General features: G+C 31.6%; 2 protein-coding genes across 5 annotated transcripts in view; one reads left to right on the forward strand and one right to left on the reverse strand.

Annotated features, from left to right (window-relative positions):
- Positions 1 to 406: 406 nt before the first annotated feature.
- LOC125057737 lies at positions 407 to 7,928 on the reverse strand. 3 transcript variants are annotated; one of them, XM_047661603.1, is made up of 7 exons: positions 7,796 to 7,928; positions 7,086 to 7,191; positions 5,506 to 5,632; positions 4,468 to 4,611; positions 2,595 to 4,061; positions 1,825 to 2,016; positions 407 to 554 (listed from the first exon to the last, which is right to left on the reverse strand). In XM_047661603.1, the coding sequence occupies exons 2-7, from the start codon at positions 7,188 to 7,190 to the stop codon at positions 421 to 423; spliced, it is 2,169 nt and encodes a 722-aa protein (XP_047517559.1). In that variant the 5' UTR covers position 7,191; positions 7,796 to 7,928; the 3' UTR covers positions 407 to 420. The 3 variants fall into 3 exon arrangements, with proteins under 3 accessions (XP_047517559.1, XP_047517557.1, XP_047517560.1); XM_047661601.1 differs by lacking the exon at positions 7,796 to 7,928 and adding an exon at positions 7,509 to 7,527; XM_047661604.1 differs by lacking the exons at positions 7,086 to 7,191; positions 7,796 to 7,928 and adding an exon at positions 5,967 to 6,225.
- Positions 7,929 to 9,317: 1,389 nt separating this feature from the next.
- Positions 9,318 to 12,569, forward strand: part of LOC125057678 — a 33,227-nt gene continuing 29,975 nt past the window's right edge. Inside the window, exon 1 of one of the 2 annotated variants that reach the window (XM_047661477.1) lies at positions 9,318 to 9,706. The gene's annotated coding sequence lies outside the window, so the exon portion shown is untranslated. The remainder of the gene's footprint in view (positions 9,707 to 12,569) is intronic. The other variant, XM_047661478.1, reaches the window with a different exon arrangement.

The following is a 12,569-nucleotide window of genomic DNA, read 5'->3' on the forward strand; positions in this document are numbered from 1 at the left end:
TGGTATTAACAATATTATAAACATATTTATTATATAATTTCCCTAACATCAATAAAAGCTTTGTAATTCATGAACAGTATACGGAAGTGATGTCATCAAGCACTCGCTATTGGTCATCTACTTTGACGGGTAATAGCGGATATACGTAATTTCTTTCTTCCTCTTCATAATGACGGGCTGATTAATTTAGTTGCCAGAATTAATAATTACTTTCATTGTTGAAATAAATACAATTTTAAGTATTTAAATGCTTTTAATTAATTGTTACGATACTAATATTATTGTTTCTACCTACACTGGTTTAATTGTTCTGTTCAAATCACAGGTCATTATCGTTAATTTAATTTTGTCTAAAACCGCCATCTTTAAGGATTTGTTTCTAATATCAAAATAAAACAAGACATGGTTCAATAGTAAATATCACGATTGTATTTCTTTGTCTGTGTGTTTGCGTGTGATGTATTTCTCCAAGCCCCAAGAGATGGCAGTGAGCCAAGTAAATATATTCAAACAGTGCAATGTCACTGCAGTTGTCGTGTTGTCTTTGATCCAACCTGAAATAAAGATTGCTGTATTGAGAAAACGTCACTTAGTACAATAAGTTAAATAAATAATAACTAAACCCTTTAAAAAAAAGTGCGTGCGTACAAAGTACACATGTCCGAAGGGAAACTTCTTTGGCAAACTATTTTTTAAGTCTTGTTCATATTTATACAATAAAGCTTTAGATTACCGAGACTTAGAGAGCGGGAAAAAGGACGATAAGTTAGGAATTTAATGAATTTAATTGTCATTAAAATAATAAAAGTGTCGAAACTTAATACAAATAATATATTTTTTTACATTAGTTTCTTTTTTTTTCTTTCTTAGTTCTCGATATTAAAATGCAATATATTTATATATATATAAAGCATATTTTGCATAAAATATGAAATACTAATATTTCATAAATTCTCTTTAAGAAATTTTTATTTTAAAACTAGAATTTCTATAATGTTTCGCCCTCCTCTCTCTCTCAATCGGTCTCAATCGCTTTCTCCCTTTTCTACGACAAAAACGCTGCACATCTTCGTGACGCTAATATTATTATTATTGCGTTTCACGCGTAAAAATTTTACCCTCATGCAAGAAGTTTCATTTAGCGATTTCATTAAATGAAATTTAATTGTCTGACGTAATCTACATAGTTATAATCATATGTGTAAATTAATATGCGTAAAATGAATTCTGGCAATTGTTTTATTAATTTTTGATTGTTTCAATGAATTCAACAATGAAGAAAACAAGTCGCATTTTTACTTAAAACCAATTAAAGGTAGTATATTTTGGAAGAAGTCTTCACAAACACATCGTCATTACGTTTATATATAAACCTTAGCGTATTGTTTTAACTGTTTGACGTATAACATGATTAACGAAAAAAGAGTTAAAAATATTTAGCACCTGAAGAAATCAATTTTCATGTGGACATACTTTATCAACGTTTCTATGAATATTAAAGATATATTTTTTAAAACTGTATTAGTATTTGGATTTATATACCTTATAGATGTTTAGTTTAATAATAAATTAATGGAAAAATAACAATAGGCCTGTAAGCTAAAATATCTAGTAGTTTTTTCATTATTTCATTTTTGTATTGCACTTAACCAATAAATTATCAAAATGTTAATTATAACTTTAAGACATACTTTAAAGTAGCCGCAGTAGACGCCTACTAAACAGAAATGATTATTTTAACTCCGGAAGTCGGCCAGTACATTATACTTTTCGGTTAGTATGTATTAAAAATAACGCCTGATTAAAATGTTTAGCAAAACTCACCAACAACAGGTCCCAAAGTCAGATAAACAATTCCTGCGGTCAAAAGCTGTATACCAGTCGCTCCTGGTAGTTTATGTAGCGGCACATGAGTTGGTATCACTAGAGCCATGAACACTGTCCTCAAACCTTTACCAAAGCCAATTATAACAGCTACTAGGAGAACCACCTTGTACTCTTGACAATAGGCTAGTACTGGAACAATCAAACTTATTAAATCGTGGGTGTTTGTTACCATGGTAACCATAGTAATAAAACGGTACTATTTTTTTTTTATTAATTATTTTGTTGGTATGATGCTTTTAACTATTTTATTCTTTCTGTGGTCAACATTTTATTTGGTCCCGTTGCCAAAAATGGGTGTTATAAGTTTGACCTCTCTGTGTCCATAATATGTCTGTAGCATAGTATTTAAATTAATGCATTAATTATGCGTTTTTTTCTTAGAAAGCTGATAGAGATGGTTCTAAGCTACAATTTATGAAGATCCTTTTGAAGAAGGAGCAAAGAAAACGTAATTCTTCATGACGTCAAATGTTTAGTTTTACGAGATTTGTATGTACGATTTTTATTTCGATTTATCTGTATAATTAGAAATCGAAATAAAAATAGTAAAATATTTTGTTTAAAACCTTTTATAATATTCATGAAAATGTTAATATCTAGAATTTAGAATTCTCGCGTGTTTGTGACTAATTAAAACCTTATCTATCTCATTAGGATAATCTTCATAAAAGATTTGCCGTTGTACATAATGTATTAAAAATATTTACCAACTCTTCCCATCGCCATAGACATAACTCCGAATAAAAAGAAGGAGTTATTATCCCAACCAATCTTTCCAGCTACGAAGGGAATGCAAAACCTAACACAAATATCGATTCCTGCAAGAAGTGACATAAAAAATGCAATCTGTGATTTCGTTAGGCCATAATCGCCAAGGATAAAAGGAGTGAGTATCGAGAAGTTCAATTCATTGAAATTTGCCAGCGTTATCCCAAGCATAAGGTTGATAAACGTTAAATCTTTCAAAAGATCCAAATCAAAGAATAATGAAAGCTTTTGCCAGAACGTTAGTTCGTCGTCAACATTTTCTTCGTCATTTGTTTCATTATCGATTAATATCGTATATTTCTCACTATCGTCCTCAACTTCCTTGAGGTACTCCTCCAATTTTAACGAGGCTTGTTTTAAAACTTCGCTTTCATAAGCAAAGTTGTTAGACTTTCGTCTTGTTTTTGATTTGTTCGATTGATTGCTATGATTGTCCTTTAAATATTTCCTTTCTTCAATATCGTCTTGATTTTTAAACGAAATGTTGCTGTGGTTATTTTTACTGTAGTTCTCACCGTATTGACCATCCATTTTGAAAGATTTGATGCTTTTGGTTCCAGCATAATGTTTTTCAGCTCGGTCTGCGATATATTTAGCTTTTTCTGGATCAATACTCTCCACGGCCGCTTTTTCTTCAGCTTTAAGGTCCTGTGGAGCTTTTAATGTTGGACAGTCCTCGATTTCAGATTCTGGGATTTGTAAGTTTACATTAACAGACGTTTGTCGTTTTGTCTTAGTAGGCGGTTTCACCTCTTGGTTGAGCAGACCTAAGTTCGCTGAGGAGTTTTTCTTGGATTCGTTTAAGTACAATGTTGAGGACTTTCGCGATCTATTCTCTAATAGATTTGTCATGGACGGCTTTTTTGAGTTAAGAAGTGATGCTTTAGCAGATGCGTCGCGCGAAGATATTCTCGATTGTCTAGATTGGCTGAAATATCCATCATTTGCCCGGGTCATCATAGGAATACCAGGATCGGTAATTTCATACCCCGTATTGACCGGGTCGTCTTCATTATATAGATATTGGCTGGAAAACACGCTAAGGCTTTTTAATTTAGACACCTGACTGAAGTAACCACTCTCACCCTTCTTTTCGTCAATTAATTGTGTTGTAGGTTGGTTTGATATAAATTCTTCATCTTGGTTCGAAGTCGGTGATTTCGCATGCCATTCTACAGGTTGTAAGAGTAGAGCACATGCTATTGCGTGTAAGGACAATCCACTTAATAGCAAAACAGTACCGGTTTCGCCGAAGTAAGCGAATAAAGCAGTTATAATGTGAGGCCACAGCATGGGTCCCAGACCAGTAGTAGTCCATGATAGTCCGGTGGCCAATCGTCTTCTACTCTTCCAATATGTATTTAGAGCTAGCGCATTTGCGGAACTGCTTATTCCATAGCCTGCACCTGTAATGCATAAAGATATTGGCGGGATTATTTTTCTTATTATCTCCTGATAATAATAAGTGTGGATTTATATTATCTCTTTTGGAAGTGGGCTGGCTCTCTGAAGCATAAGTTTAGATCAAATAAATATTGTTTGAATATAAAAAATATGGTAATAAAAGCAAAAGGAATGTGTATTAAGCAGATTTTAGCAAATGTTTTGATAGGATAAAGTTTTAACTATATGCATTCATCCAAAACTTTTGAATTTTAGAATAGTTTAATCGTTGGATATATAATAGGTAAGCATATTAATAAGAACATATACAACTTTGTAATAAGTGAAAAAATATGTACCTAATATTACAAATATATGACAAATGCTACGTTTATATAATTTTTATTAGCTATATTAAGGGTAACATACCATACAATATAGAGAAGCTTATAAGGTACGTGGTAAAATTGTAGGAGAAGGTAGTAAATAGAAGAGCAGTGAAGACAACTATTGCACCAGTGAGAGACACTTGCCGATAGCTGAACGTTTTGAAAACTGGACCATTGGCCAATCCTGAAAAGACATTTTGCAAAATTAAAATATATTGCTACAAATAGCCTTAGACCTGATCGTCATTGACTGATGAATGATTTTTGTTTGAATTATTTGTTATTACTATTTCCTTTATCTTACTTCCCGTCATTTACTCTTTACATGTATTAAAACCTCTTTGTTTGCTACTTTTACTGCGCACCAAATTATCATTATATTAAAATAAATCATTTTAGTTTTGGCAGCAAAGATCCTAACCTCATTAAAACCATTTATTATTATCAGCTTATCACACCAACAAGTCAAGAAGTCAGACAAAACCGTAGACTGATAAATTCTCTGTCAGACAATCTTCACGTCTGGTTAAATAAACCAGTATATAGAATATTATGTAATGTTTTAATCGCCCAAATTAAATTATTATTACAAATGCGTAATAAATATGTATTATATTTATAGAATCTTATAAAACGATAAAGTTTTACGTAATACTCTTATCTGATTGCACAATGCGCTAGAGTTCGTATCGATCGAAAATACCAAATATTAATTTTAATTACAGAAACAAAACTTATATATTAACTATACTTAATATGATGACTCAGACTTGAATGATAGCGATCTAGACATGGAATGCGAAGTGGGTTTTACATGGTCAGTCTGAATAGTAGATGATCTGCTCATCGCGATGATAAAAACTACAGTTTAAAGGCGAAATATTGATTGATTTAAAAGAACCTAAAGTCAAAAACTGTTTGGTAATTCGATTGAATACTAGTTTAAAAAAAATCGTAGATTCTATTGTTTTAGTATTTATTATTATTATTGTTTATTTAGTTTTATTTAGTGTATATAAAAATAAGGATATGTGTCGTTATTGTATAGAAGAGTTACCCTCTACGGCGCGTCACGCACCGACGCAAGATGTCAGCGCCGAGTTCATGTTGATAATTGTTGTGGTCTCCGCACTACTGATGCCAAGCTGGGCGAACTTCTCACGGAAAAGGAGACCAAATTGTTGAAGAATTGGCAGGGCAGACAGCTGAAGTGTAAAAAAATAAATCTTGAATTTTTTTTACATACAAACCTCAAATAGACATTTATTTGATCTTCCTTATTTTATGTATATAAATAAAAATAAGGTTACATAAACTATTTGGTAAAATGTGGCTTTATTATTGGTAACTACCGATTGCGTCTAGGAAACTCTAGTAAGGAAAAAGATAAACATAAAAAAAATAAAGAAACACAATAAGGGTAAAGTCAAAAGTGCAAGAATTGAATAACTAAATTGACAAACAAATTAATTACAAGTAACACTAGAATTATACAACGGCTTAATTGAACGCCATAGGACAAATACAATTACTCCATACTATCATTGTCTCCAAGTCGTAGTCGAAGAGGGTAATTCATTGAAAGTTGACTGATTGTATATTTGAAGGTCTGCATACAGATGAGAGTTAATGGGGGAAAGAGAACAGGAGACAGGCCACCACCCTGTGGTACACCAGCAGCAACATGAGACCAAGAAGAAAACCTGTAGGTTAATTTGATTCATTGCTGGCGATTAGACAGATAGCTTTTGAACCAGTTAATCACCGATTAAGACATGTTGATAGAACGGAACAGGATAAAAAGTAAGTAAGTAAGGACTTGACTTTAGTAATGCCTTTGATTCTGTAGACCACAAGGTTCTTCTTGCCCTGCTCCTGTATTGTGACTTTTTTACTATCCTGTAATTTTAGTGAGTGCAGTGCCCGTGAACCGTCTTAAATCACATTGAAAATAAATAATTTACATTTTGAATTATGCGGGCAGCATACAAAATGAAGTTTACATTTTTTATTCTAATTTTGATTAAAAATAATTTTGACATAATGCCCTGGAGAAATGAACGCATCTTACTTATCTTAACGGCTCTATATTAATTTGACAGAAACAACAATAAACAAAGTTGCTACTTCTTTTTGTTCTCGAATATCAATGCTTCTATGAATGAATAATTCTCAATAATCTTTAATCATCTGTGATTGTTATCTTTTATTAATAATTACTTTTATCATTACGAAAATTATTATATAAACTAAGTGTCTTGAATTATATTTGTAACGAGTAAGTATTTTAACAAATTAGTCATAAATTAAAATATTTTGTACCTAATTTGACATCAATACAATATTAAACATTAATTTCAATTGAAATATTAATATGATTTATACATTATATTTAAAGAATGTAAAAAAAAATATTTTTATCGCCGAATAAATTGGTTAAATGTATATTAAAATTGTACCTATCGAAAGTATGATCTAAGCGTACAACTCGATGACTGCTGGCTGACGACTAATTCTTATATATATTTTTTTTAACTCAAGGTAGAAGGTAGCAATTGTTTCATATGTTGGTTTGAACTAAAGAGCTAGGCCAAGTACAAAAAAAAGCGTTAAACAAAGATCGCGAGGACTAGTTTTGAATAAAACGACAAAACTTACATTTGAAAATCCCGCAGCGAATATTATCATCCATCCCCATCCTCCATCAGGAGGAATAAACTCACTTTCCTTTACTTTCCGATCCTCCGACCTCTTCGATTTCATCCTGAAACAACACAACAATTTAACAGTAACTATTCAATATAAATGATATATCAGACGAACGCGAGTCGCTTTTAATCAAATGCTCATTTGAGATAAACGGTTTATTAGTTGCGTATAAAACAAACGTATTCAATATGTAGTTATCTGCATCCATTAGACCATGCGTTATCAAAACAAAATTGCTTTAGCATTGATAAAATAATTTCCGAAAATTTTGTCGTAAAACATCATGCATGTTTTCAATGTTCGTACATCTTACTACGTATGTGATTGAATTTATTAATCAATGTTTCGTCTAATACAAGATAAGGATCTTACATAGTACAATAGACTGAGCCTCAGTGACTCAACTCTGGCGTTGTGGGTTCGTATCATAGCTGTGCTGTAAGATGTCTATAAGCGCAATTAAATTATTACTTAGACATACGGTGAATACCAGTAAAAAGTAAACAAAAATAATCAGTACAGAAATCTGAGGGCAAGAGCGATGTTTGATAATTACTCTTGAGATTGTTAATCGGAGAAAGATTACGTTGTTTATTTATTTTTATCCGAAATACTTCTTAATTTAAATCAGAAAATTAAAAGATAAGTAAAATACTTACTTTTATGGGAAACTTTTCATGTGCGAAACGTACTGAAATTCTAAGAAAACGTTATAATCAGTATGATTTAAAGTGCACACGACGTTCACGTGATATTACTTGTAAGTACTAAATGCAATGAATCCATAAAGCGTAGTGCTATAGAGTACTAACAATGATTATAATAATTTATAACGTTAAGCGTCATAATACCAGCTATAGATGGTGTTCGGTGTCAAATTAATGAATATTTGTTATTTCTTCCTTCTAGAAAATACTATTCCTTTTTTAATAGTTGGTTTGAAGCCTCCAGTTTAGACACAGACACACTTATATGTCTCTTTTTCCTTGTGTTATCAACTACGCTATAGCGAGGCTCCTTTTGGATTAGCCATCATAAATATTATAGTATTTGCTGTATTCAATGTAACCTCAAGTACGCATGATGAAATATAATTTCAAATCGTGAAGGTTGCCACCATAAAAGTGTCCTGCTTTTATCCACCCATTATATGAATTATTAATATTGGAAAATCATATATTCTTTATAGCCGAATTAAATTTTGTCTAACATAAAAAATTGGGACAGTCTATAGACACAATAAACATAAAAGTGTGATATAGTTCTTTTAACAACGTTTTACAGCACATATTAAATTAATTGTCCACAATAAATAGAGCAAATAGGATAGATATTGTCTGCCCTAGAAGTTTTATCATGTTGAGTACTATCCAACTACGATAATAATATCAGACACAGTTTCTAAAGGGCCGGCGTTGAAGTAAATTGTCCATAAGTCTATTATTTAGTAGGGCAAAGATTATTTTTTATCTACTTATAACATTTTCATTACTAAATAAGAAAAAAATTCATTCCTACCGTTTACTGAAACCATTTGTTCGTTTAAAACTAATCACGAGATTACACAATTATTTTTAAAGATAAGATGCGTAAGTAGAAGTTAAAATTAGTCATAGGTACGTGAATTACCTGCACTGTTCTACATATTAGATTTTTACACATTATTAAATAAATGCTTCAAATAATAATTATTGTGGTTTGGTAAACTTTAAATATCCCGCTCGTATTGTTTTTTTTTCTTACACGCTCGCCTTTAGGCTCGTTAACACCAGCTTAATAAAATATTGTTCGGTATTTTTTCAAGCTACTCTACAATCTACAGAGCAGCGTATATTATTGTCGTTAAAATCCTTTTAAAACCAAATTCCAGCATCATATTATGTTTAACATAACAATGGTAGATGACGCCATACACAATAAAGCAAAGTTTTAATTTCTCCATCACTTCTCGAACAATATTCACAGTTTATTAAGTAAAATTATTTTTCAAACAAATAGTAACTATGGATTTCCAGTAAATTAATATGATTTTTCAATATTTTAACCAATGAAGAAAGACGAATAGTAGTTAAGCGCCATCTGTTATATATAGAGTTATCTAAAACGAGTAGCAACAAGATTAATTCGAGTGTCACAAATCTCAGTGCTGACTGTCATCAGCTTCATTATTGACATTGTCAGTACTCAGTATGATAATCACATTTCACCACAGAATATGCTAGTCACAAATCTCTCAAAACACACTACATTTTACAAATTCTTAAAAAAATACAAAGTGAACGAGGTGGTGCGTGGTAACCAGTGACGACTGAATAAGAATTATTTTGTGAATTGTGAGTGCGATAGACAATAATAAAGAGTTTATAGTGGGCCGCATAAAAAGTTTGCTTACTATACGAATTTAGTAAAGTTTTTGATTTGATACTTTGGGCCAATTAAATCGTGTACCTCATAGAGTATTTAAGAGCTGATTTTGATATTAATATAGAAATTATAATAAAGTGCATAAAATGCATTTTATGTACTGAAAATAAATAAATATTGCATTTATGGGACGTACATTTTGTGTGGTAAGTAAAGTACTATAATTGAGTGCAAGTTGCAAGTTTCCTTAGTTTGTAACTTTATAAAGGTAATTGCGTTTTGATGTCTAGAATTTATAAATATTAAATATTAGTTTATAGCCCTTGACACAGATTTAGAGAAATTTAAATTCTTTTAAATATAGAATCGATAAATATGTTTGTCTAGTGCATTTAACTATTTATATTCATTATGAACTAAGTCATTTAAATTTAAGACTGCAAGTGAAGCTGAATAAAAACATTTTTTTTAAATATTCAACCATATTATATAAATAAATTCATTCATTAAAAGAACACTAAACTCATATACATAGTAAACTTTTAATTTAATGGCAGACACAAAGGTAAACCATTGTTACAATATATAGCTATATAGTAATTCTTTATTTAATTCATATAAATCAAAATAATAATATATTCTTTTTAAGTTGTCAAATAAAATGAATAGTATCAGAGTCAAAATGTAGGATTTATGTCCAGAAATAATAAAAAAAATTGACATGTGGCAGTTATAGTTCTCGCTAAGTCTCTAAGTACCCAAGTCTCTCTCTCTAAGTACCCAAAGGTAAATCTAAGCATCCAACTGATAGGAATGATTAAATTTTTTTATTATATCTTCTGAATCTTGACTACTGTTTATGATTTGTATGCAGTTAGTTGTTAATGGAAATCTGCTCTGCTGTAAAACTTTTAAAACTAACAAATCATACACTAATAAAAATAATTATCTGTTGAGATTAAGTAATGAATGTTTTTAAATGGCATAAATAATAATAGAATACCTATATTTATGAAAAGACTTATTCTTATATATATTTGTAAGTCAAGTTTTGCCTAGTGGAAATATTTTAAAAATAATAAATGAAATTTGCTTTTATGTATTTTTTAAAAACACTTAAACAAAATAATTAAAAAAGATTAGGTAGATAGTTTTAACTAGTGTTTAAATGAATAGGGGTCAACCTCATTTTTGAACGTCCAAACACTTCATTGATGCAATAATGTCCTAATAGCTACGAACAATGTTAATTAGTATTTCCTTTTTTACTTACATTAAGTAATATTGAATTAATTAATTTTGCTGTTGATACTTAAATACAGTTTTGTTTATTAATGTTTTATGTGAAACTTGATGTTTTGGAAAATAATATGATAGATAAGTGTTAAAATATTAATACTTTAAATATAATTTGACAAGTTCAAGTAATGGGAAATAAAAAAAATTATGCTGACATTATGATGACTAAAACAATTTAAAAGAGTATTTCAACTTACTATTTACCTATTTGCAAAATCATTACCTTATCTATAAATCTGATGTTATATTGATAACAATGTGAATTTAATACTTCAATACCGTTTGATCATTAGATTAAAAGAGCCAGTGGCAAATGAAAATGTAAAAGTTTCATATATTTAAATACACTTTAAAATATATATAATACTATGATTTATGTACTGAGTAGGTACTTTTCTATAAAAAACAAAAATTGTAGCATCAAATTTACTTCATCTAGATATATATAAAAACCGGGCGTCAGACATTTACGTCATCCAAAAGGGTTTCAAAAGCCTTTGTTGGCGCGATTTGTCATTTCCCACATCTCTCCGTCCTTCCACATTACTTTTCTGGCAATTCAAAAAATATTTCGTATATTTTAAATTGTATGAGGAACAAAAATATGGATAGGGAAACATATAATAGGACTATGCTAGTATATGTGCAAATGAGAAAACGGTGTGTTCAATAATATTATCTTATATTCACACACGTTAACAGATTGCAATAACTACCCGAAGTGTATTTTCTTTATTGGGAATATAAGTTTTTGTATATTGTATAAAAGTAGTGGCAATGGCGTGTATGTATTTTTTTTTTCGTGGGGAAATTTGTTACGCATACCCTCCCGGGGCACGGTTGACCTGGTGCGGAAGGGTTAAGTGGTACTCGCTGTTGTACATACCCACGGCGCCACCAGCAATCGCCCGGGGCAGTTTCAGTTTAATATCACTGTCATCTGCGGCCACGAATGATGTGGAATGGACCTTGGCACAGCAAGGGCCTTTCACATCGGCCAATTCACCCTGTTTAGCTGGGGGATGCCGGGTACAATGCTTGCAGGGATGCGGCAGCATCCCTTCTTTTGGACGCATGAGTCCCTGTTCCCCCGCTGGAGCGACTGCGTGCCCAGGATTACACGCGGGGGGGTCGCGGGTGGGTTGCAGGATCATCCTCCCAGGCCCTCTCCGCCTCTTTCTTATGGTGCATGACGGCTGCACAGAATCTCTGGAAGATTTCCCACATGCCGTCGCTGTCCGAGCTTGTAACTGCTACTCTCACAATGTTATCGAGAGTAGCGTCCTCGCCCTGTAGCACGCTCAGTAGAGGCATATATGTATGGGTTAACATATGACAACAGTTCCTTAACCTCATCTGTCCCATAAATACAATCTATATTTCTGAAAACAAAGCATGATATTGCCTAACGCATTGTTTACTTTGGCAAACTTAGCCGGCGTAGGAGTAATTAGAACACGTTTTGACTAGCATTATTCGCTCTATACCGAGTAAGAAAGAATTTGTGAAAAAATATAATGAGAGATTTCATTGTTAAGGGCTGGCGAAATTGTTGAACCTGGTAGTACTCTTTTTCTTGTACATATTCTGAAATATAATCCCGGATTGTGCTTAGTTTTTCGATCTATTTATGCTCTGCGATGATGTGATCTATTCCCTTCAATAAGTAGGTTCTCCACTGTTTTGACAACATATTTAAGATCTCTTATAGTCTGTCTTCTTCACACACTTTTCATTTTATGACATAAAACCGTTCGGCTTGCTATATTC

Source organism: Pieris napi, chromosome 17 (assembly GCF_905475465.1).
Source record: "Pieris napi chromosome 17, ilPieNapi1.2, whole genome shotgun sequence".
Lineage (NCBI taxonomy): Eukaryota > Metazoa > Arthropoda > Insecta > Lepidoptera > Pieridae > Pieris > Pieris napi.